The 26,028-nt window shown below is 45.4% G+C and overlaps 1 protein-coding gene across 2 annotated transcripts; it reads left to right on the forward strand.

Moving 5' to 3' along the window:
* Positions 1-1,752: 1,752 nt before the first annotated feature.
* On the forward strand, positions 1,753-24,934 carry G3BP2 (G3BP stress granule assembly factor 2). 2 transcript variants are annotated; one of them, XM_066549296.1, is made up of 12 exons: positions 1,753-1,913; positions 8,814-8,932; positions 10,954-11,035; positions 11,623-11,796; positions 12,743-12,833; positions 13,760-13,862; positions 15,446-15,626; positions 16,585-16,683; positions 20,452-20,554; positions 20,807-20,935; positions 21,120-21,238; positions 22,000-24,934. In XM_066549296.1, the coding sequence occupies exons 2-12, from the start codon at positions 8,838-8,840 to the stop codon at positions 22,270-22,272; spliced, it is 1,449 nt and encodes a 482-aa protein (XP_066405393.1). In that variant the 5' UTR covers positions 1,753-1,913; positions 8,814-8,837; the 3' UTR covers positions 22,273-24,934. The 2 variants fall into 2 exon arrangements, with proteins under 2 accessions (XP_066405393.1, XP_066405394.1); XM_066549297.1 differs by lacking the exon at positions 16,585-16,683.
* Positions 24,935-26,028: the final 1,094 nt, after the last annotated feature.

Below are 26,028 nucleotides of genomic sequence, written 5' to 3' on the forward strand. Positions count from 1 at the left end.
AGCCCCGAACCGCAGGGCAGCGCGCAGCGAACAGTACATCAGCACGGGCTGGGGGCGTTAACCTGACGGAGAATAAAAAAAAGCACACAACTTTAACACAGCTCCCCCCGCGTCTGTGCATCCACAACAACCCCTAAGCAAACGCTCAGGCTTGGAACTCCGAAATTGCGTTCACTTCTAATGAAAAAAAAGCAAGGGGATAGCTACCCTTAACTACAAGAAGAAAAAGTCCAAGCACTACTGAAACTGAGTCACCTCAGTGAGAATCAGAAGCTTACCTAGACGAGACTGATGGTTCAAGTCCAAGAGCACCACGAAGTTCTTAAATTGCTTCCAGATGCTGAATGCCCATTGGATGCTATGAAAACATATTTGGGATTCCTGCTGAGGAGTAACAGCCAAGGACCAGAGCCTCAAACCCTTCAGGCACTGCACCCACATAGCAGCTGCCAGTCTGATGATGCCCTCCTAATAGTTTCTGGTAGCATTTGGCTTATTCTACATATCCAACCAAAGCAATTTTACTGGCAGCCACAGCACATGGGCACAGAAAGTACCACTACCATCAGTTCATTTAATTCCAGGGAGACAAGCCCTCACACATGACAGTTTAAATCAAGAGCTTTGAGGATTTCATTTTCCTTATCAAATACAGAATTAAATTAACCACCCAGCACATGGCCCAGAGAGTTTTTAACTTTTTGGGCAACAAAAAGCCCTTCAGTCAGGTTTGGTCACCAAATAACGAGGCGGTAATAGCAACCACAGCCATGTCAGCAGTTTCCTGATGCACAGGAGGGAAACTCCAGCCTGCAGTCACCACACAGCCCCAGCTTCGCTGAGCACAGTCATGCATTCCCGGGCTGTGCATCCCTGACTGCTTGCCTGCCCAGCAGCATGCCAGTGCTACAAAACCCAGCTGGAGCTCACTCACAACAGCCCTTGTAAAGGCCCAGATCCTCCTACACCTCACTGCCCACCAGCTGCAAAACAAGGCAGAGAAAAGAAAAAAAGTCTTCCTCCTAAACTGAAGGTGTCAATATATTTAAAGGTTAGGAAAGATTCCTCCCCTTCCCCACAGTGACGATTCCAGGCCCATTCTGGGCAGACACACAGCAGAACTCACCTGACGTGTTCAAGTCGGCATAACAAGATTTTGATCCTTAGCAAAAAAACAGGAAACAACCAACACCAGCTACTTCCACAAGCCAAAATTTATTTCAGTATCTGCATCCTCACACACACAACTCCAAGAAACAAAGCGAGCTACTTCCAAAAGCGATGTCTGACACACTCAAACTGTCCGCTTGGAGATGCAATATACTCGAAGGGGTAAATTCTGCCACCCAGTGAAGGAGTTACCTGGTATTCAACCTGCAACCATGGATAGTTCTCTATTCCAGCATAACTCAGAAGCGTTTCTATTTCCATGAGAAGCTGTAAAGTTCTAACTGACGGACACTCGAGGAGAAGGAGAACAGGCACGGCAGGAGCAAAGCGCGGAGCCGGCCCTGCCCGCTGCCCCGCTCCCGCAGCCGCTCAGACACCTTGGGACGGCGCCTCCATCCCGGCCATGGTAAATACGCGCGAGCCCCTGACGTCATCGCGCCAGCGCGCTGCTGATTGGCGGAGAGCGCCGCAGGACGCCCCGCCCTTCCCGTGGCCACCCCGCCCGCCTCCCGGCTCTGCGCAGGCGCGCGCGCGCACGCAGGCACGCACGAGAGCCGCGGTCGCCCGCCCTCCCCCGCCCGCCCGGCTGTGACACCGCCGCCGCGCCCCGCTTGCCCTGTGCTGCCCGCGCCGCGGGACGCGCTGCCCGAGGGACACGCTCGCCGCGCCCGGCTCCACGCAGCTCCCGGCGGCGTGGGCGAAAACGCGCCCTGGCCCCGTGCACCGAGACTTTTGTCCCTTAGGTGAGCGGCGTGGGGGGCGGGGGGCAGGGTAGGCCCCGGCGCGGGCTGTGTTTGTGTGCGGGGCGGGGGCGGCCGTTCAGCGGCCCTGAGGGAGCGGCGCGTGAGGGGCTGAGGACAGCGGCGGGAACGGCGCGTGAGGGGCTGAGGACAGCGGCGGGAACGGCGCGTGAGGGGCTGAGGACAGCGGCGGGAACGGCGCGTGAGGGGAGCCGCGTGTGAGCGGCTGAGGGCAGCGGCGGGAGCGGCGCGCGCTGGGCTGAGAGCAGCGGCGGGAACGGCGCTGAGGCGCTGCGCTGGGCAGCGCCCTGGGGCCCGGCTTTGCCCTTCGCTGCCCGCCCCGGCCACTGGCTCCCGCCTCGGCTCGGAGCGGGGGGGAGGCGGCTTTTGTTCGCCGTCACCTTGGCGGCTCTTCCGCCTCGCCCCGGGCGGCGCGGGGAGGCCGGGGAAAAGCGCCCCCAAGCCCCGCGTTACGCGATGCTGGCTGTGATGTTGGGCCCTGCGGGTGCCGCTTCCTGTCTCATTTCATGGATCGATCCCTGTGCAGGGGCCTCCAGAGGTACGCGGGATTTGGCATAGGCAGGGTGCTGCTGCGCCGGCCTCGGTCGTGCTGCTGAAGCTCCCTTAGCTCCCCACCCTCGGTTCAGCGGGCCCCTCTGCTCTCCTACGAGTTAGCACAGCTGTGGCAACCTGGCTGGAAGGGCTGCCCCAGCTCTGCAGACCTCACCTTTCTGCGCTTCCCCTTTCGTCAGCCGTAACCTGGGCTGCTCTCTTTGCACATGGAGTGATATTGCAGAAGTTGTTGTGAGCTCCTTTTATTCTGCAGAGCTGGATACCTTGAGTAGATCTTTTCTGAGCTGCTCTCGTTTGTCACCTGAGTTGAGCTCATTGGGTTCTCAGGCTTCTGCCACCCTTCACCTCGGAGGTCACTGCAGTTGCAGTGTGGGTGCCCAGCAGCATCTCCACACCAAATCTTTTACATCCCTTGGGTAGCTGGGTGAGCCTGGATCTTGATCTTGGTTCCAGGTACCACTGCATAGAAGGACTATCACTGGAGGGAAGGGGAGAGCATAGGACATTATTGTTAATTTCAACCAGAAAGTCTTAGTCAGTTGTATGGACGTTGTTATTGTGGCCTTCCGTGCTGGAAGCCTTCCTGTTCTTCGGCTGAGTGCGCAAATTATCTGCTTTCCTGCAGAAAGAAGTGTAAAGATGCCCAAGGTGCTTGGGAAGAGTTGAGAAGTAGGGGAAGTGATATCAATCTGTACCCAAGTTTCTGAATGTAACATGGCTCTGTTACTGTAGCACTGCAAGCGAGTGTAGGATTTGTCAGCTTGGATTGGGAGCTGAGAAGTGGTTGCTGACAAACTGGTGTTGCTTTCCTTCCGGCTTTGACTTCTCGTGTGGGAGGCATTTCTGCATCCATTGTGGGTGTGGGTGTGGGTACAGGGCCATGCCTCCCCTAGAAAGCTTGTCGTTCTGAAGGATTCCTCCTTCTTGTGAACCCTGGTTGCTTGGATGTCAGAAACATCATCTTGGTTTGCCTTTGGAAGTGTTCTTACAATCGTCTGCTTGGCAGATGTGGGGTTGCTGTGTGAGATTATGATCTGTATTTGGTGATTTTTTCATAAATCTTTTCTCTGAAAACTGGCTTTAACTGAAGAGAAAACCAAATGTCCATCAACCATGTAACTGCTGATGTCAATATGAGTGTTTCTGAATGTAAAGGAATATGGAACTGAAAATTCAAATTAAGCATCTATTCTCATGCTTCAGATTATTTCACAGCACTGAAAATACAGTGAGAACCACCGTACCTTAAAGCACAGTGTTGGATTTGAGTCTACTGCTGTAGTAGTTGTGGTGCTGAATGCCACTGCTTTTGAGAGCATTTAACAAATAAAGAATGTGTTGCAACTCAAGTAGCATGAAAAGATGGGTATGTCAGACTAATAGATGTATCTGATGAGACACTAGGAGAAAGGCACCGAGCCTGGTCTTGGGTGATGACACAGAGGTGGAAAGGCTCCCCCAGAGCAGATCACTGTTGTTATTGCTCTTTGGGTGGGGCTTGGCCCTTTTGGACTGCACAGCTGAATTGCCCAGAGGATGGTGCCCTATGGCAGCCGTGTGCCTAAGACACAGGGTCTGTTAAACTCCTCCCAAAACCCCAAGCACAAACCAAAACTAAAGCAGCCTCTGAGGAGAGCTTGTTTTGAAAGAGCTGCGTGCTGTGCCTTCAGCTCAGCCAGTTCAGAATGCAGCACAGAGTTCAAGGAGATCATAAAGTAAAGGGACTCTGGTAGATGACACAGGGTTCCTGGTCCTTGCTGCAGATGGAGGATGCTCTGAGTGCTGACTTGCAGAGCACGGCACAGGGATGGTACTGGCAATACTGGGGTGTGCTCTGCGGCTTCTCATTGCCCTTGCAGGTTTCTTCCCTTGCAGTTTGTGCTGCTTGGCCTGTCCATGGGCACCTGCCGGGGCTATGTGTGGGATGCCCTGCCTTGGGCCTGCTGGGCCATCAGTTTGGAATTTCAGCTTTATTCCAGGTGTGGCACCGATGGTTTCTCGGAGGTGCGCTTATGGATTGCAGGAGCAAGCGCGCCCTGCATGGCATTATTTTTTGCTTGTCTACTTGTAAGAAACGCAGATTAAAACTGATAATCTGGTTTTAGGACAAACGTGTCCAAGATTGTGAAAGCTGCTGCCCCCTTCCCTTCTGTTGTCCTTCAGCTCCAGAGGTGTGTGAGGTGGCACTGAGTCCCTTGTGGCTTTGCTTAGTGTGCCCGCTGTGTGGGGAACGTCTTCCTGATCTGCAAGGACATTTTTCTCAAATTTATTTTTGTTTTAAGTGGTGTATTCAAACCTGATTAACAACTTGGACAAGAGTTGCAAGCTTATAGATGTACAAACAAGCCGTGCTGTTGCTGATTTATATAAAACGATAGCTTGATGTCTGTGTGCCTGTAGTTATGAACAAATTGATGTATGGATGACTAGTTCAGAGGATGACGTTGGCTTGCCAATAAGACAAAATTTTATTTGTGAATAGGTTTTTTTGAAACAACTGGTGAAGCCCACAGCTCCCTTGCAAAGCTTAGAAGTTTCTCTTGATGGAGGTTATGTTCAAGTTGAGGTGATGCTTTCTTCAGCCACTGTCAAAATTCAGTTCAGCTTTGTTCTGGTTTGTTTTTTGTTTCTTTTGCCCAAGTGCAAACTAATGGATGATGATTTGGGTTTGGTTTCTCCTTGTTTTATATTTTTCATTCAGTTAAACAAGAGGCAAACACAGCTTAATAAAGTTTTGTGCATAAAGATGATTACAGGTTGAATGATTTGTCATGCTCTTACTGGACTGTGGATTGAGAAATGATTGTAGTTGATTCTCACGTGCTTCAACACAATTGTCTCTGTGTGGGCTGCACCTCATCCCGTTAGCCCTCAGCAGTTTTGCCTTGTTGCAAAGGCTGATTCCTTGCTTTATTTGTCATGGTCATTGGAAGGTGTTAGGTGAATTTCAGTACTATGCAGTTGTTCTTTGGAGGAAATTATCTTTTCTGCTTTTGTTTGTTTGCTTATTTTTGCCTGCACAGAGCAAATAATTCCTTTCTGTGCCAGTTCTCTCATTGTTTTTGTTCTCCTGAAAGAAATCCTGCCTGTAGGCTGAAGTTACTGTTATAAACTTGAGTCACACCACACTAGCTGAAGTTGCAAGGAGTACTTCACTGGCATGTGCATGTGTGCTCTTTAGTTTTGGAATCAGGTTCCTCACCTCTGAGCCTTGGGAAGAAATAGATTCCGTGTTGCATTGTGCCTTTCAGCTTGTGAGTGTACTGCAAAATATTTTGTGTGGCTCCTGATTCTCCTTGGTTGAGGAAAGCACTGGAAATCCAGTGTGCCTTCCTGCTAACAGAGGAATTAGAAGTAGTGCATAAGGTGGAAATGAAATCTTGTCCATGAGTTATTACGTCAGCTGGATGTAGGTAGGAGTGCCTGTGGCTGAGCAGCAGTTGCATGGCTGTTCCTGTTACCCTGTCCAGGTGCCTTATGGTTTTTGGCCATTGTGCAGGGATTATTTTAACAGGATAGTTGTACCATAAAGGAGCCAGCAGATGAGTGTGTTTGATTTTTGGTGGGTGCCACCTCAGTGCTGGGATCTCAGACTAAGAGCAGCATTTTGTTTCTGGCTAGTGTGGATGTGAATGCCTTGAGCCATAAGTTCCCATCTCTCAATGGCTGCTCGGGCTGATCTAAGAGTGTGGCTCATTACATTCAGCTCAGAAGAGCACTCAGAGTCTTCTTAGTTTGTTGTTCACTGACTCTTGAGTGTGTGCTGGTGGAAACTGGAAGTAGAGCTTTTATAGAGTGTTGATATCAATGGGACTTCCCTTGGTGCCTGGTAATCCATGGACATCCTGTTCTTTGTAAATCTGGCCTGTTTAAATTGCTGATGCTCATGCCCTGACTTTGGGCTTAAATTTCACTGGTGTGTTTCCCTCCAAACCTCTTGGGCCTGCTAAGGCTCAGGTCCTTGACTTCAGGGAGGTGCTGTGCTAGATGGGACACGTGGAGATTTTAATCTTTTGAAAACCTGGTTCCATGGCACCCATGTTGCTAGCAAGGAGTGCCTCTGATTTTATTTCTCTGCCTTTTAGTGACCTGGGAGACCTGAACAGTTCATTAAAGGCTCTGCTATCCCTATTGAGATCTTTCAGGAAATAGTGAAAGGAAATAACACTGAGACCAGTGAAGGATTGTACTGAGACATCGTCTAAAATTATGTGATGGTGTCATGTGTGTCAAGTACCATGGTGCTGTCACGTGAAATGTGGAAGAGGTGCTGGGCGAGGAAATAGGACAGCTTCCAATGAAGCAAAGATGTAGTGGGATACAGATCTCCTGTAGTGTAATGGCTTGTCACAGATTCTTATTTTATTTTGCACCCAGAGACATTTTCAGTCTTCATTGAGGAATGCCAGAAATTTGTTAGCAAGTATGCTTTGCTTCTTGCTATATTCATAAGAATGTGTGGTGGCCATCATCTGCTTTTTAACAGGTTCTTCAAAATATCCTGATGAGGCTCCATCTTTGTGTATTCTCCCAGGTGCTCAGGGTGTAGATCCTCTCACCAATTTTGTGTTCATCATCTGCCTGTGAGGCAAGGGAACAAAGAAAAGGATAGTCTCACCTGTAGAAATGGAGATGTCCTTGTTTTTTAAGGCTGGTTTCTAAGTAGAATTCCTAGAATTCATATTTTGTTTTCTTTCCTTTACTCCTGCTTTGGGAAAAAAAACCCAAAACTGCACTGTTTTTGTAAGTTCATTTCAGGGTGGTTTTTTATGTTTTCAAAACACCCCTTCTGTAAGGGATTTGTATCCATGCACAGGGCTCAAATCTTTGATGTCCCGTAGTATTTGGACATTTGGTTTTGTGTCTCATTTAGCATAATTACTTCCTCTGGGGCTAGCTGTGAGGCAAAACCAATACTGTGTTCCAGAGTCTTGGTGACTTATATCAAAGGGTTTGTTTAAAACCCCTATATTATGATAGGATTTTGGATAACCCTATCATCTGGAGGTTCAAGACTTGTGTTTCAGGCCTTGCCTTCTGCATTACCTGCATGTTTTTGAGACTGTTGTTTCAGGTGTGATTCCTGACTAACTGTATTTGGGGGCATTTCTTGGTATTGTCTTGTGGCTTGGATGACTGGCTTGAGGTAATTTGGGTTGTCCATTAAGTGTAAACTATTGGAGCCAAGGATGTGGGCTTTTTTCTTCGGAGTTCAGTTATGATGCAGGATCTGACATGTTCATGGCATTGTTCCTGTGTGTGTTCTGCCTTTATTAGAGGCCCTTCTCAAGCTGAGGTTCATCTCCCAGTTTCACTTCATGTGCTTTGTGTGCTGTGTGCCTGTAATTGCAAAGTCTTTTGATTGGCCCTTGGTTCAGATTGATGGGTCAAGGTTATTTTGGTTAAAAGGCAAAAATCTTACTCTAGGATTATCTCCCAAGTTGGAAACTCGGATTTTTGACTTGGACTTCTTTGCCTGTTTCCTTGCATACACAGTAATTTTTGGAGAGAGAAAGTAGATTAAGCATCTTTGTGAGAACTGGAGGGAATTTCATGATCACAGACACTGGTAGTCTTAAGTGAGCTGGCAAAAGCAACATGTTGGATACTGGCAAGCCATTAAAAAGTGTTTTAGAGTACTGAGGATTATTTTATGACATGGATGGATCTGTAGGACAATATGCGTAAGTAGGAGCATAGCAGGTGGAAGCCCGTGACCCCCTGGAAATCCTTTCCAACTTAGGAGATGCTATGACAAAAGTGAAATGCAGTTAGGTTGGACAACCAGTACCTAAGGCTTTGTCATCTCTGAGGTTTCCCTTCCCTGTCTTCATGGAGGGTGAGTCCAGCCCACATGGTTACTTCATATTGGTACTCTGTCTTCATCTTACAGATGTGACAGTAACCTTTTGAAGCAGAGGTACCAGCTGCCTCAAGAAAGTGTGTTCCTGTTTGCTTTGCAGGGCTGTTGAACTGGGCTTTTAAAACATTCATCAGCCAAAGGGATAAGTAAATGGTGCAGGAGATTTTTAACAGGGTTTTTGTTTGTTCATTTCAGGGTGGTTTTTTATGTTTTTCAAAGCGCCTGTTCTGTAAGGGACTTTGTACCCATTGTTCCCTTTTCATCAAGGTAATACATGAATAGACTGAAATTTTCTTATTTACCCAAAAGAGGTGGGAGAGGGTGTTCTGAATTGGTTGAGTATTTTCTAGTGAATTAAGGCCCTGTATGACTTGTTTCAATCCTAATATCACAATGTTTATCCTTTTATGGGAAAGTTGTGATTCATGGGGATGCTTTCCAAGTAACATGAATATTTTCACTTACAGCGTTTGACACTGAGTACCAAAGAAATGGTGATGGAGAAGCCAAGTCCCCTGCTCGTAGGGCGGGAGTTTGTGAGACAGTACTACACCCTGCTAAACAAAGCTCCTGACTTCTTGCACAGGTAACCCTTGCACCCACCAAGTGATAATGTGTGGATAAAGCGTGTCCTGTTTGATGTGAATCAGACATTTGTTTCTGAGTATGGGAGAAAAGGAACCTGGCTAACTTCTGGGATGTTGGAAAACTCTTTCATCTTACTGCTAACTCCCTAGGCTCTAGAATCAAGTCAGATCATGTGCATGTATGGCATGTTATCAAGATATTTCTTTTGTGGAAAAGTGTGCTGCTTCTAAAGCGATAAAATGGTAATGTGGACAGATGGCATAAATACCTGTGGAGACTGGATAGATACTCTTGAGCATCTGCCCTGGTGCAGGTGTTACTCTCTGCTCAGGGACATTCTCTGTCCACTTGAGAGGTGGCACAAATGTCACTCACAACAGCACCTGTGGAATTTCTCTTAACTACCTCTGCAGAGAAGAGTCCAAGAGGTTTTGATTTGGTTTGGTTTAATCTTACTCAGTTCTGGAGCTGCTTGTATGAGATGTTTTCTAGCCCCTTGCAGTCTCTGCCACCACTGCCCCTTTCTTCCGGTCAGCCTCAGATGTGAATATTTGCCTTTGTGTTCTTTGGCTGCACCTTTCTTCTGAGTGATATTCTCCAGGGAGGGCGTCTTATGCTTCCTCTTTATCTTGCTGTTAGTCTCAACAGCAGCTTGCTCTCTGCCACAGAAAGATTTGGGTTTCCCTGGTGTCCTGGTGCTTGATGCTCTTTGCAGCAGTGAGGGAGTTAGGACAACAAGTGTTACTGTTTCATCCTACTAAAAGCTTGAGAAGAGCACAGAGGATCCCATTGCTGGTCATTATCTAAAGCTTGCCCAGGCCTCAGGAGCAGCAGAGATCAGTTTGCCCTCTAAAGGGGTGTTACTCAAAGTGGTTGAATGCCTGTTGCATTTCAGTTGAATTTGTAAGGCTTTTCTGGCCCCTTAACCAAAAGTCTTTAATTCCATTTAATTGGGGGCTCTGCCACCCAGAGACTTTGAGCAGTTCCTTAAAAACAAGTTAAAAGTCTTGGTCCCCTGTGAAGGCCCTTGGTAAGAACTGCTGACTTTCAGAGAGATTGCTTTGGAATTTAGAGGGAAATCTTTTAGAGGAAAGATGTTTTCCTATCTGCTTGTGCTCTGCTTCAGCTAAGTTTCTGTATTTCCTTGCTGTTAGGAAGTGCTGGACCATGCTCAAAGTCATGATTGTGGAAAACAATCTAGTATTTCCCAGAATCTTTCCTGGACATAGTCAAGGGAGTAAAAGTCTTGGGCTTTTATGTCCACAATAGTAGAACTAAAAAGAGTTTCTAAGTTCAGTAGAATAAACCATTGTTGCCACTCTTGTGTGACACTGAGTTCATCCAAGTACTTCATGACAACTTCATTTCATGTATGCCATACAAGGGTGGATAATAAAGGTGCATATTAGCATCTGTACCTCATGGCTACCACCCCCAAGGCAGAGCATGCTCCTAAATAAAAACACAGGGTGATACAATGTTTCTTTCTATTAATATCAATGTACTGAAAATGTAAAACCTTTGTCACCTGCTTTATAAGCTGACAGTAACAATCCAAATCAAATCAAACTATTGTAGGCTCAAAATGTGGAAATGGAATGAAAGTGCCAAAGGATCTCTGAAATGTATGAAAAATACTGGAAGTGAGTGTCCATAGTTAAATATCAAAGCCGCTCTCTCAGTGCTGGCCAAGGCTGTGCAGAGAATAGCATTCGGTACCTCGCTGGGCTGATGCCTCTGTCCGAGGCAGGGGGTTCTGAGGGTGAGGAACCTTCCAGCCAAAGTGGCCACCTTCCTTAAAGGAAGCAAGCCAAAGGTTGAGGTTGATGTAGGAGTTTGCTGCTACACCTCGGGCACACTGCACTGCTGAATATTAAGTTTGTTTGTTCTGGTATTCTTGGAGCCTTTTGAGTCTGTGAAATTTGTGAAGCACTGAGCTCTACAACTTTTGGCTAAAATTCTTTTTGGATTTGGTTCTATCTTTTCACTTCTGTGATTTTTACATCTCTTTGCTTGCAGGTTTTATGGCAGGAATTCTTCTTATGTTCATGGAGGACTGGATGCCAGTGGGAAACCACAAGAAGCAGTGTATGGTCAAGCTGTGAGTATTAAAATTTGTCCTGTAATCCTTGTTAATGTTCAGGATAAACAAGGTTTTTTCTTCACCAGTGGCTTTGACTGGTGAGTAATGGATTGTGATACTGCTTCCTGTTCAGAGACAGATAGGAATTTATTAGCTTGAGGGGTTTTGTTTGCTTATTTCTGCCTTCAGTGGCAGTTGTGTTTGATTCTTTAGAATGGGAAACAAAATTGAGAGGTCCTGATAGATTTGGGCTACAAATGTATCTTGTTTCAGTTAGAAGTAGTTCCTCAGGAAAGGACTGATCTTTGTGAGTTTCATGATATTCTTGTGGGAGCAGAGTTTTGTTGAAGTGGAACATAACTATGTGAAGAAATGAATGGTTTGACTACTCTGAGAAATAGTTGAATCCTAGTGAAAAAGTTCAGATTTGAAGTTAAGAGAGCTCAGGAAGACTGTTCTCAGTGAAAGACACTTCTTGATTCCTGTATGTATCTTTTGAGCCTCAGGGGAGTGCTCTTTTGGGCTTAGTTGAGACTCAGGGAGGTAGAAGGTGTAAAGCTCTGTACAGAATTCAGTGCAGCTGAAATGTGTCTGTCTGTTTGTAGGAGATCCACAAGAAGGTGATGTCCCTGCAGTTCAGTGAGTGCCACACCAAGATCCGTCACGTGGATGCCCACGCCACTCTGAGCGATGGGGTGGTCGTGCAGGTCATGGGAGAGCTGTCCAACAACGGGCAGCCCATGAGGAAGTTCATGCAGACTTTTGTGCTTGCTCCAGAAGTAAGGATATGTGAGATTGTGTCACACTTCAGATAATGGTGGAAAAAAACTGACCTCACCTGTAGCTACCATTTGTCATACTGGGACAAAAAACAGGATAGGCTTTAAAAAATAAATAGGATCTGGATCTAAAAAAAAAATAGGATCTGGCTTTCAAACTTGGTCTGGAGAGTATCATTAAATGCATCATAGAGTGTGAGTGCAGAGAAACCAGTGTATTGGACCCATCCTGAGCTGTTTTATTTCCTTGGACTTTAAATGTTACAGCAGTAATACAAAGAAAATTGAAGCTTGCATTTGGGAGCTGCCATTGGCACAAATAATTTTTTTGAAAAACAAGATTCAACTCTGTAGATCAAATCTCTGCTGTAGTTGTGTAGTTTCAAGTCTAATGGCAAAGGGGAGTATGGGATGCACAAGTTACTGCTCACATTTAGCTCTTGGTGAGAGCAAAGCTGTGTACAGGTAGAAGGTGTCTTGTGTTCTTTCTACTTCTTTCCCCCTGCTGCATCACAAACTAATGTGTGGTTGGAGATTAATGTTTTAGGTTCATGTTGAATTTCTTCATTGTTTCCCTGCACAGTGCTGTAAGCATACGGCCACCCTGTGGAAGTTCAGGGTTTTCATTGTGAAGTTTTTGTAGTAGAGACAATTGAAATTCCTCAATGAAACTCAGGGGCTGTACACTTAGTTAAAATCTATGATTGCTGTGACTTAGCAAAATTAGCAGATTTTATTCTGCTTCAGACTTCCTTTTTCAGTTGGGCAGAAGCTATTGTTCAATTGTTTGCCTAGAGAAAAAGAAAATAACTCAGAAAATAACTTCAGTGGCATAGTCCTATTGCATAATGTCAGTGTGTACCCCGAAACTTAGGTCTGTGGTCCATCCTTGGGTTGTCTGCTGATATGCCATATATGCTAACTACTGCATGTTCCTCTTTTACAGGGATCTGTTCCAAACAAGTTCTATGTCCATAATGATATCTTCAGGTATGAAGATGAAGTATTTGGGGATTCAGAAGGAGAACTTGATGAAGGTGAGAAGGACTCGTGTGTAGGGTTTGTGTCATTCTTGTTCCTCTCTCTGTGTGCAGAGCTGCCAGATGTGTTTGTAGAGATGTTGGAATGCAAACTGTGTTGCCTGCTGTGGGGCACAGAGGTGTTGTTACTGAAGCTCTGTGGTCTAAAATGTTCTAGAAAATGAAGGTCCTGTAGTAGTGCTGTGTTCCCTGAAGGGCTGAACTGGCTCACAGAGGGTGAGGCTTGACAGAGAATGGAAGCAGTGAGCAGCAGGACTTCTGCTGCCATAGCTGCAGCAGGCACACTTGTGTTCTGTGATCAGTCAAATTTGTGTGTAATTTGAAGAAAAGTCTTTACTGGTTTTCAGATATGACACATAGTTCATTTTCATGTCATCCTCACACTCAGTAATTCATTGCTGCTTGAGGGCTGAAATGTACCTGAGTTGGGCTTTTTCCCCTCTGTTCAATGAGACAGAGCAAATCACAGTGTAGCAAGAACATGTATACATGTATTCACTGGGTGGTTTCTGGAGTTTGTTCATCTCATTTCTGTGGAACAAAGCATTTTAGGCAATCATCCTTGTATTTGAGGTTCATCTTCTTAGTCTGAGGCACTGAGATTTATGAGGTAATAGTGCAATCCTTCTCTTTCACTGCCACCATATGAAAAGCACCTGCTTTAAAAGAGCCCCAAACCTCCTCCCTGAACTTCTTAGCAGTAATATGTCTCTGGCTTCCTCTTTTTGTGAAAATCATAAACAGCCCAGCCTCTTGACTGAGAGGCAGCCTCTTCCATTCTTTTTTTGCAGCTCATTTTACCATGTTTTGTTGGTGGAGCTTTATTTTGATTGCTGCTAACTTAATATGCTTTTATTTTAATTGTGACTTGTGTACACATGTGGAGATCCATAAGAGATGACCAGTTGGTTTTTTTGTGTCAGAATCTGAGGAAGAGGTGGAAGAAGAGCAGGAGGAAAGACAACCATCACCTGAACCTGTGCAAGAGAATGCAAGCAGTACTTATTATGAAAACCATCCTGTAACGTAAGAAATCCTTTTTATTATATGGAGTTGCTTTCTTAATAAAAACCACAGACAGAATTGCTTTGGCTTTAGGTTCTGTATGTGATTTAACAGGTAGTTTAGGAAAATTCACTTAGCTTGATAGGGATCTGTGTTAACATTACATTATTTTGAATATAAACATTACATTATAACATTACATAACATAGCATTCCTTCTTTATTGAAGAGAAGAAATGGGGTATTCTTTAATGTTTGTTAGTTATTTTCACTTCTGGTCTCAAAAGTGAGATGAAAAGGGAGCCACCCCCATGTATATACACACTTAATGGAATCTTTGTAATCCAAGCTTGGAACAGAAGGTTTGGAATGATGTGACTTAGGTCACAGGTACATTAACAGAAGGATGGTTGATGAAACACAGACTAGTTTGAGTTGGAAGGGACCTTTTAAAGGTCATCTAGTCCAACCCCTTGCACTGAGCAGGGATATCTTGATATCTTACTCAAATTTGGGGATCACTTGGAGCTGAGAGAAAGATGTACTTTTTGAGAGCCTGCTATTCATCTTTCTTGGAAAAATAGGTCTTTGTCCTGAGTGTCTGCAAATCTAAGCCAGATCAAAGAAAAAAATATATTTATGATTTTGTAAGAAAAATACAAAAAAAACAACCAAATAACCCCCCACAAATACAAAGAAACAAACAACACCAAACCCTGTGCTTTTTATGAAACATAGGAGTGGTGTAATGATGGCCAGAACTGACTTTCTGGTTCCCCTGTTAAAAAAACATGTATGACATCACTAGACAATACCTGCTGAGTGCATCCGTGGTAATACTAAACACAAGTTACATAATGCTTCTCATGAGAAACCTGATGGAAAAGGGGTGGGATTCTGGCAGGGGCTTGCTCAGGATAATGCAGTAAGTTTTGGATGCCTTAGAGCACAAAGTCAGGTCTTGTTTTGGGGTTACTGTGTCATTTGGAAAGGGGCTGTAAAGGCATTGATCATCATAGAGTCACTTGGGCGTGTGGTGGCCTGCAGCAGGAGCTGCATAGACAGAGGTGACTGGAGGTAAGGTAGCATTCTGGGTGGCTGGAGAGAGGAGATGTTCAGATCCCCTACCTTTCAACCACACAGAGCACAGAAGTTGCCTATGATTTTCTGTAAATGGGACTCACAGCTGCTTTGGTAAGGAAGCTGTGTAGCAGTTTGTTAAAGGAACAGTAGGTTTCATTCCAGAATTGGGTTTGGTTATGTGTGTAGCTTAATTGTCCATTGGTCCTCACTGTGTTCGTGTTCTTTTAGAAGCAGCAATGCTTGAGTTGAGCACCTCTTCTCCAGGGTTAAAAGGCTGTGTGATTCTCTGCAGAGAACTGTAGAAATGTCTTTGCTTCAGCAGAAGTAAAATCTGGTTTTTTACCCAGCAGGGGAGTACAGCTTCACTTCCTTCTGTATTGTATACGTACAGACCCTGTTGTAGCAAATGGAGACACAGTGATCTTTTTCATAGCAGGGCTGTTGCCATAGCACACTTACAAAATGTGACAAAATGCAAAGCAATTGATAAGCTAGCTCATCAAATGCATTTGGCTATTGTAGCAATGGGATAGAGGAGGCACTGGAAGAATCTTCTCATGAACCTGAGCCAGAATTGGAATCTGAAACAAAAGCTGAGGAGCTGAAAGCTGAAGTGGAAGAAAAGACCCTTGAGGAACTAGAAGAGAAATCTCCATCTCCACCTCCTGTAGAACCTGTTTCGTTACCGCAAGAACCACCAAAGGTTAGTTACAGGTCACATCTGTGCTACTAAGTGCAGACGGAAACTGGATTGGCCTTTAAACTTTGCCTTTTTGGGTGCCTAAACTGGTACCTCTCTTTAGTGTCATGCTGTATGAGCAACTAGGCTTGACCTTTGAACTTGTAAAAATGTGAAGTTTCACTACAATAGAAATGTTATTTTTAAGTGCTGCTCATCACCTATAGTAGATTTTAAGCTCTTCTTGTAAAGTGTGTGTGTGGGTATATGCATGTGTAGATATTTTTAATTGTGCAGTTAACATGTTAAGAAAACACCTGTGGCTACCACTGCCAAAAATCTCATACAATGGGAACCGCTGCTCTTTCCTTGAAAATACATGGAACACACTGATGCTTGTAGAACTGCTGCAGCCTAGGTTCAAAACCAATGTGGGGGCACTGAGTGTCTCCTGGAGGCAGGATGCCTAATCTTAGAAACCAGAGTGCACACGGTGCATCCTCTGGTCTCTGGCGTGGTTAAAACCCTGCGGGCTTGCAGAGTGCTGGGAGCAGCCAGGGAGAGCTGGAGCCAGGTCCTTTTCTAGCTCCAGCATGTCTCCCATATTTTTTTTCCACTCCTTTTTCTCTTCTCCATTTTTGATTGTAACTTCAGGCATCCGCTCCCTTTCTTCATGCAAAAGACACTGAATACTACAGGGTTTTCAGCCCTAGGTTTGGTTACATGATGGAAAGCAGTTTTCTTGGAATGCTGAGGGCACTGGGCTCACTCAAGTAGCGACAGTGGGCACGGTACACACTTGTTCCATGCCATTGGAACAGCTGGGACAGCAGACTCTTCTGTACCTCCATTGTATGCTTGCACAACCATTATTTAATAGTCAGATATGAACCAAAAGTGTGTTTTTAGCAGCCAAGTTTCCCTGTAGGAATGTCAGTGGTTTGCCGTGATTAGTAGCCTAGGTTTGTTGCATTTCCTGCAGGCTTTCTCTTGGGCTTCAGTGACCAGTAAAAACCTGCCTCCTAGTGGTACTGTTTCTTCCTCTGGAATTCCACCCCATGTTAAAGCACCAGTCTCACAGGTAACCCATCTGTGAACACCTTGGATTGTCTCATTACTTCTGCAAACTGCTTCAGTTTTTTAAATTAACAGATCAACTTGTTTGACTTAAATTGCACAAATTAATTGTGTCTTACATGTTAATGCACTCACCTCCTTGTCACAAGTAAAGCCACAAACGTGTAACTGGTGGAACTTTGGGTGATGGTAATGTTAAAATCTGGCCTTGTGGAAACAGGAAATCACTCCTGGGGTTTATTACCTAACTTAATGGTTTGGTTTAAAGGGGAAACACCAATTCCCCACAAAATGTTACTTTTCTGAAGTGTGTTTGAAAAGGGCATTGGTGGAAATGGCCCAGCAGTAAAAAGAGAGTGCATCATTTCTGAGGTGCAAGATTGCCTTGTAAGGCTAACATCCACAGTACTATGCTGGATTTCATTATCTATGGATAATCAGCTTATCACAGAACCCTGTACCAACTTATGACTGTGTGAGGAATGGAAGGATTCTCATTTCCTTGCCTGGACAATGCTATCTTCCCATTCCTAGGTTGACTGGGTGAGGAGGGAAAAGAGGAGAGCGAGTTTGACCCAGTGAAAGCTCATGTCCTGCTCATGCCGAGGTGGTGTGAGACCTTCTGAGACTCTCAATTCAGCTTCTTCCATCTGCATGAAAGTGCTCAAACCAGAAAATGTGTCCTTGACCCCGTGCATTGACAGGGTGTGCTGGAGTGCTGTATCTTGAGTTGCTCCTGTCCAGCCTTTGTGTGAGGCTGCAATTTTCAGTAGAATAGCTGTGTTGCTGCAGCTGTTCCTCTTGCACTGGTTTCTTCTCAATTTTGTGGTAACAGAGAGATCTCTGTCTAGGACTAGCCTTCATGCTTTAAATGCATGTTAAAAAGGAAACAGGGAAGAAAAAGAGAAAAATGAAAGAAAATTAACCAGAAAAACCCAACACCCTATGTGGTGTTGCTTCTGGTCTGTTGGGACTATCAAGGACATCAAATAAAGGCTATGGAATGATTTGGGAAGTCTGTCTGTCTTCATCAGCTTTGAATACCTAGGTGGTATTTAACCTGTAAAAACTGAGTTTTCTAGTGCAGGATAGATTTTCCTTACACAGAGCCAAAATTGGTTTTAATTTATTTGCCACAGAAAAGGTGGATGGTTGTAATGTGGCTGCAAAGATAATTTCAAGTGATCTGTCCAAGAGAGCAGGAGATAGTTTATAGATGTCCCCTTAAACTCCTCTGTGTTGCCTCTGTTGCTTGTTGTGCTTTGTGCCTTTTGATTTCTTTATCTTTGACTTTGTGTTTTAAGTAATGGTGTGTGGAAGTTTCTGAACAATACTGACATGGCAGGAATTTCAGCTCTTCTGTAGCTGGAATTAAGTCAGTTCTGAGCTTCTTTTCTTGAAAGTATTTTAGACACAGTGTGTAGAAGTTGGGTAGAAAAGGCACCTGAACAAGGAGCTGCAAATCAGTAGCAGCTTTTTCCTATTTTCAGGGATCCATTAGTGCCAGACACTGTGCATGTAAACAAGGACAGAAGATGCCCTGGTGGGTGGGTGAGTGGCTCCTTTGAGAGGCTGTTGTAGCTGGTGTCAGTGATGTTACAGAGAAATAACTGCTCTGCTCACTCTTTTCTCTGCATCATTCCAGTTTCGCCCCCCCTCCCCACTATTAAGTTAAAAATACAGCCCCTGTAGTGTTAACTCCTCAAAGGACTGCACATGTGCTGTTCTGGATACAAACTGGTTCAGGGCTGTTTCCTTACAGCTGTGGAGGGAAACAGGTCAGCATTTTTTGCTCTTTTTCTAATTGTAGATGATTAGAAATCAGCCTGCCTACGTTGATAAACTAGGACTTTTCCTTATTTTCAGCATTTTCAGTTACTTTTACTTCCCATTTTTATTACTGCATTGTTTGTCATAGGGCTGTAGAGAGGCAGGGGTAGGCAGGGCCTGATTCTTGTCTTTTGGGGAGAGTCCCTTTCCCTCCCCATGTGAGCTCCTGAAGAGAAGAGACAGTGCCACCTTTTCTTTAATGGCTGTCAAAGCTCTGCTAGGCTGAGGTTTGTGGCATTCTTGGCTCCTGCGGTAATTGGGATTTATTGAACCCCTTACTCAGTGTCCTTCCATCCACTCTGCTTGCTGGGACATGCTGGAAGATGTAAGTTGCAACGAGCTGCTGTTTGGGCTGCAAATGGCAGCCCTGATCTGGAGTCTTGTGGTGCTGCCGGTTGTGGCAGTGTTTTGGGGAGCAGAGTTCTGTACAAGGGCTTTCCTCTTGAGGCACTGAGGCAGCCTTTTTCTATGGAAAAGGATGGGACTCCTCAGAAAACAACCAGAGAGATCAGCTGTTTGTGTGCTGGCTGAGAAGATCAGTGACACACCAAGCAGGCAGGTTCAAGGTCGCTGTTATACTTGGGATTTAACAGCAGGACATCAGTGACTTAGCAGGAGTTTAAGCCTGATAGCCATGAGTATCCAAGAAAAGGGGGTCTGAAGGTATCAAGTTTTGCTCTTGAGGTGTAATTTATGATGTTCTCAAGATATGTGAGTGAAAGATGGCGGAGGAGCTCCAGTGACTCACAAAATAGAAAGGAGCAAGATTTAACAGGAAGACTGATTTTCCAAGCTTGTTCTTAAAAAGTGATCCTAGAAGTGTTGTAAGGACAACCTAATGCCTAGCTGCATGGAGCACAAGTGACAGGAGGGCTAAGACATTTGTTGGGTGTGTAACACTTGCATGTTGCATGTGAAATCCAGGTTTTTTTCCCCTGGGAAGTGCTCTGTCTGGAGCTGCCAGTTGTCCTGAGTCCTTAAAGGAAAATAAGGGAGATGTTTAATATAAACTACTTCTCCCCAGCAGTCTGGGCCTATAGCTGTTCACCTTGTGTTCAATCTTACTTGCAGGCTACTTGTGTATTTTTGTGCTCCTGAGGATAGTTTTGTTTTTCTGAGATAAGAACCTAGCAAACCAGCAGCTGCTTAACTGTTGTACAGAAATGGAATTTAAAAAATGTTGTGAATTGCTTCAGTGACCAGTAGTCTGCATAGAAACATTTTTATTGTTCTGTCTATTTCTCATAAAGCAAATTTTTAGCTTGCAAAAAATGGGAATGGGTGTTCTAGTACCTGAATATGAAGGGTGTACTTTGAGCATCATGGTCCTGACATCAGGAAAGGTGAATCATATCCTAAGAGGTAGTCTGTAGAAACTCATTTCAGGAAATACTTCCAGGGGCTTTTGTTCTCCTCTTTCTTTTTGATAGTTTTCATACAGCTGTTCTGCACTGGAGGGAAATAATTCCTTGGGGACTTGGACAGAACTTTGATTTGTCCATCTCTTTGCGTTCATCTTGGACTACTTCCTAATCCATGAAGTTTGAGCTTGGCTTGAGGAAGCTTTATGCCCTCTAGAATTTAAGTCAGGCTGAGGGATTTGCAAATAATGGAACGTTGGGGTCTCAATGCCCTGTCAAACATGGAAAATTCCCCTTAGCCATGTTTTGGGGAGATGCTCTGATTGAGAGATGTTTGCTTTGCACCTTTTAACAGTGATAAATGAACACTGCAGTCCTGGATTGGTACAGAGGAATTTAGACAGGTGAAAAAACCACTCCCAAACACATTGACACCGATGTCTATCTTCCAGAGTTTGTTTTGTGCATGCCACTTACCCATGTCTTGTGTTGTGGAGGGTTTTGTGAGTTTGGGGTTTTTGTTGGTTTGTTTTTTTTTTTTACCAGGCCAGTGTTAAATAATGCACATTCTCCTCTTTTAGCCAAGAGTGGAAACTAAACCTGAAGCTCAGTCTCAACCTCCTCGCGTTCGTGAGCAGCGTCCCAGGGAAAGACCAGGTTTTCCACCACGAGGACCTCGGCCAGGTAACATGGATGAGCTTGTGTGACTGCTTGGGAAGGGTGAAGGAGAGGTGTCTGCTGAGGCCTTGTGTTTACCTGTGTCTGCCTGGCTGATCATGAACTGCATGTGCCTGCTGCCTTCAACCAGAAATGAGGGAGCATGATTTGGAGTCCAGGCTGGCTGGAGGGAATATGCTTGTTGCTGCCCCTAGATGTGGGGTTTACACACATATTTTAACCTCAGTGGTTCTACTTTCCTCTTTGTGTTGATGGTAGGAAGAGGAGACATGGAGCAGAACGAGTCGGATAATCGTCGGATAATTCGCTATCCAGACAGCCACCAGCTCTTTGTTGGGAACTTGCCACACGATATTGATGAGAGTGAACTGAAAGAGTTCTTCATGAGTAAGTAGTGATTCCAGCTGCGGGGACTAAGATGGAAAACTGGGTTAAAAAGTCAGGTAACACTGATTTGGACTACATGAGTAAGCTTTGACATAGTGCCACACTACAGATGTCTGGAACGAGCAGAGGGTAGAGCTGACACTGTGGGTTTTCATAAAGTGTCTATTCCCTTGTGTTTCTCCAGGCTTTGGAAATGTGGTAGAACTTCGCATAAATACTAAGGGAGTGGGAGGAAAACTGCCTAATTTTGGTTTTGTGGTGTTTGACGATTCTGAGCCGGTCCAGCGAATTTTAGTTGCAAAAGTAAGTATTGGCATTGGGTACTGAGTATCCCCTTCCAGGGATGGACCAAAAGGCTTAAACCTAAACAAGTATTGTGGGCCATCCTAGTTTGCATTGCCATTGGCTCTGGCATTCAAAAACAGCTCAAAGAAGAACAGTTTTGGCATAGCCATTCTGTCAGGAGTGCTGTGTAGCTTTAAAAGCTTTGCCAGTGTTCCTCAAGCTGCACCATGTGGAATTTGGGGTTTTTACCTCTCCACAAGTGCTCCACACAGAGCTCAGAACTTACTTTTAGAGAACCTTTAGCTGAAAGGGGAACAGGTTACCTTTCAAAGAGCATCACATGGATCTCTGAATTCTGCACCCTGGGGTTGAGAGGAGGGAGCAGGGTTACTTGCAGTTTTGCTTTGAGGAGCTGGAGGGGAGAAAGCAGCAGTTTTCATTTCTATGGTGTAGGAGTCAGACCTAGTAGAGCAATTCTTCAGGAGCTTGGACCCTGAAGTGGAAAGACTGAAGCTGGCAGTGAAGAGGCTAAAGACAACGCTGCTTCTGCTTGAGACAAGCACTTTAATTCCTTGCCTGCCCGAGTGAATGTAAGAATGGCATTCCACAGGGCTAAGGCTGCATGCTGCAGGGAACCCCTAACAGGTCATGTTCGTGTTGGGCATGCACGTGCAGGAAGGCTGGTGCCCACAGCCAGTGCAGAGCGTTCGTGTGCCTTGCATGGAAAGGGCTTAGTGCCATGGTGACTAACGTGTTGCCTGACCGCTTTTCCCCACAAGCCCATAATGTTCCGCGGGGAGGTGCGCCTGAACGTGGAAGAGAAAAAAACCAGAGCCGCTCGCGAGCGGGAGACACGCGGTGGCGGCGACGAGCGCAGGGATCTCCGCCGCAATGAGAGAGGCCCGGGGGGGCCCCGCGGGATAGTGGGCGGCGGCATGATGCGGGACCGGGACGGAAGAGGACCTCCTCCACGGGGTGGCATGGCACAGAAACTTGGCTCTGGACGAGGAACCGGGCAGATGGAAGGCCGTTTCACTGGACAGCGTCGCTGAAGTCTCCACTGTGGGCAGACAGTCTTGGCAGTGGTACATTACCCATCGTGTTTGCATTCTTGTTAATTTTTTTTTTAGCTTTGGAATGTGACACAGCCCTTCTGATCGTTTCTTTGATGTGAAAACATCCTTTGGTTTCCAGTTTAAATTGAGGTGGACATTTTTTCCCCAGTTTCACAACAGGAGTCACACTCTTAATTTATAAATGTATACGTGGAGAATTGAAGACTAAAAAATAAAGAAAAAAGAAAAAGAAACAAAAGAAAAGACCGGTTAACTATCTGCAACAGAAGTTGAACTAAAGGACATGCCCAGTAGAATTCAGGTCCTTTCAGTCAAAAACCCTCTGCTGCACATTTTGTGTAAGTGTTACCGTTTCTGCCTACTACTGTTGGAAACACATATAGTGCAATTTGTGCAATTGGAGAAGCTTGCCTTTTTTTTTTCCTTCTTAGAACACTCGGCTCCAAACAAACTCGTGTTTACGCACTCATCAAAATGCACTAATGGGTCCTCTGAACTCATTTATACTGACAGCTGCAGGAGGCATCGGAGGGAAAACCTTCATCCTCTTACTCAGACAGAATAGCTTGGGGAACGATGCGGGCATCTGCTCTGCTTGCTGTGACCAACCTCTGTACACACACAAACCTTAATAAGACTACACCTTTGTTCCAGAAGGAATCCAGTTAGCTGTAACCAGAACCCAGAGTTTCCAAGTCGTAGCCCTGAGTGTGCAACAAGTTTGATAGCTCACATCAGATTTTTCTATCTGCCCCTCTTCAGTGCAGGGATGGCTGCTCAACACACCTCCTTCCCCTTCCCCCTTCGAGAAGCGTTGTACAGCGAAACTTGTCTTGACTGTATTTGAGTTCTCTGGTAATGTAATAAGCATGATGGTGCCTTCTATGAATACATCATTCCAGTCTTGCTGGTGATTTTGTACAGTATAGTGTATGAAGTACTGTGCTGCAAAGCCAAGCAGCTGCAAAGCATTTAAATAATTGGAAAATTGTATTAAAAAAATTGCAGTATCTTTCAATGAGTAAACGTTGCTAAAGTGATCATCCACCTTGCTCTTCAATTAACAAGTTTGCCTGTTTTTTTTGCAGTGGGGGGGAAGGGAGGATGAAGGCATCCGAGTAGTCTCCAGGTTGTCTCTTTTCTTTAATCAGTGTCAGAGTTAAAGCAAGTGGAGTTCTAATCTCTCTTGGACCTGAATTTCAGAAGTCAGTTGAGAATGGTGGACACTTCTGGCCAACTCATAATGGGTAGACCTAAGCATCCTTTGTGAGGGTGAGCTTATCAAACGGGGATACTGCAATTTTCAGAGAACTAAACAGCAGCTCTTACGTTCTTGCATTTTCCAGTTGCACTTTTTTAAAAACTTGTACTCATTTTGCACATAACTCTCAGCTGATGTTGACACTGACGTGGCTCTGGCCCTATGGATAGAAAGGAGGCATGCTCTTGCGCAGTGTGACCGGTGGGTTGTCTGTGGAGAGGTGTTGGTGGCTGATGTCCCACGTTCCCACAAGCTGCCGCTGCAGCAGGCAGTGCGGGCAGGCCCAGTGCGGGCCCTGTGCTGAGCCACGGCTCCGGGCTCAGAGCAAAGGGGTGCCTGTGCGTGCGGCCGGGCAAAGGTGGGACCACCAACAGCTGCTGCTGAATGTGGAAGGCTTCAAGCTAAAGAAGAAAGGCAATTTCAGCAAAAGCAGGGAGGACATCCTGGCAGTCTGGCTCTGGATTATGCAATCATTTGCTGGTTTGGAGTAATGTGGAAGATTTTGCTCATCTTTTCTGATATGCTAGGCAAGGGGAAGTGGCATCTGTGTCTGTTCTCTCCCAGACTTGAGTTCTTCTGTGTTCCATGGTAAGTCTTGCACTACTTTCATACACTTTCTTTTCTGGGACACATTTCTAGCAATTGGCATTTTCATATTTCAGGTTTTTTGTTGAAGGTCTTGCCATTTCAGCTGTTACCTGGAAATCTGTAGTACTTGAACTGCTTGCCACACAACTCCACTCCTTAGGTTTGAAGCCCTCGGACAAATTGCTGTCATCAGTTAGCAGTTTGTCACCAGTGTGGTTTGTGTAGCCTGAAGGTTCTTTTTTCCTTCTGTAATGCTGTGGTGTTCTACTGCCACCTAACCATACAATTCATTTGTATGGCAAATGGCACTGGAAATAATTGACAACAGAAACGGAGTAGTAAAAAAAGCTCCTGAGCCATTCTGCTTTTTGGCTTGCTTCTTGTTTGAGTGACACGAACCCTTGGAACATCATCCAGAGAAGTTTACATGGTGATAGCTCACCTGCTGTATTGTGGACTCTTACGTGTTCTTGACCCTCTCAATAGTAAATGTACCTCTTAGAGCAAAGGAAGGGATTCACTGACCATAAATGTTAGTCGCTGATTTGTGAATGGTGGGAGTATTTTGTCATTACGGTTCTACTTCAACAAACTTGGCTGACCATCTTGACTTTAGTAGGTATTCGAGACAGTGGATTACCATCTTTATTGCTGTAACTTGTCGAGCATTATATGCTAGTAGATTCTAGTTTCATTGTTGCAGGTGGAAAGTATTTTTACTTTTAAGTTTCCATTCTGAATGTGTTTTGACTAAACATGCCAATAAACTACTGATGTCTGCAGCATTTATCCATGTCCCTAATTCTCTTGCATGCAGGTGGCTGTAGAGCCCTGGCACCCCTCACTCCCAGAAAAGATTGTAAGAGCATCGTTGCTGACCTGGCCAGGGACAGTGGCAAGCTGCAGCAGCACAGCACCATGTGCTTTCAAGCATTTGACTTTGGTGGTTTCTCTCACCTTGGGGGGTGTGTGTGTGTGTGTGCGGGCCAGGGAGGCTGTGAGCTTCTCTGGGACTCTTCTCAGATGTGTCCCAGCCAGGATTCCTCCACACCCTGCCAGGCTGCAGCATCTGGCTGCGGGATACAGCTTAAATGGTTATTGCAGTGGTGCTGGGAGGAATGTGAGCTGAGCTGTCTTTAAAAAAACAGACTAGAGTTGCTTGCTCTCCACTGTAGTGTCATTGAGTTTTGATGGTGCAGAAGTGATTGCCCCCAATTTCCTGGTTTTTTACTTCTTTTGCTTGTTGGCAGTTACCCAGAAAGGTTGGTAAAAGGGTTATTCTTGCACTGCTCATGGATAAGGTGTGGCTGAATCATGGAATCTCTGAAGTTCCTGTTAGTTGCTGTTGGCTGTATCTTGTTGAGGGCATGTCTTGCCTGTAATATTTCCTGATAAAAGGCAGTTAGGAAGTGACTGAAAAGTAATACAGTCTTGTGAGCTGGAATACTGGAATGAAAAACCTGGATCCTGTAGAAGTCCCAAAGCCAGAGTCACCAAAAACTCAGAGGAGCACCCTCCACAGCTACAAGGTGTGCTGATCTCCAGAGAAACATGATCCCCTGTGCCAGCGATGAGGGCCTGCAGCTTCCAGACTTTGGTGCCTTGAGTTGTGAGATAAATTGTGCTAGTTCATGTTATCTGGGGCTGAGGGCAAGGGCAGGAGATAATGGTGTCTCAAACTCCACAGGGTCAACCAGGACCTGCTTTCACTCGTGCCACGAAGTCTTGTGTATTTCAGATTGTTCAAGAGCACCTTCCATCAGCATTGGAGCTGGCGTGACGGCCTTAGTGCAGGTAAGAGAGGAAATGCCAGGCCAGCTGAGGGATGTCACACAGCAGTGACCTGCTGGGTGCTGCAGAGCCCTCTGTCACACAGCAGTGAC

Source organism: Molothrus aeneus, chromosome 4, assembly GCF_037042795.1.
Source record: "Molothrus aeneus isolate 106 chromosome 4, BPBGC_Maene_1.0, whole genome shotgun sequence".
NCBI classification, from domain to species: Eukaryota; Metazoa; Chordata; class Aves; order Passeriformes; family Icteridae; genus Molothrus; species Molothrus aeneus.

Excerpts from the sequence above, each read along its gene's own strand:
- G3BP2 (XM_066549296.1), top strand. The coding sequence starts at position 8,838 with ATGGTGATGGAGAAGCCAAGTCCCCTGCTCGTAGGGCGGGAGTTTGTG. Across the intron at positions 12,834-13,759 it reads AGAAGGAGAACTTGATGAAG|AATCTGAGGAAGAGGTGGAA; the intron begins GTGAGAAGGACT and ends TTTTTGTGTCAG. Across the intron at positions 15,627-16,584 it reads TACCGCAAGAACCACCAAAG|GCTTTCTCTTGGGCTTCAGT; the intron begins GTTAGTTACAGG and ends CATTTCCTGCAG.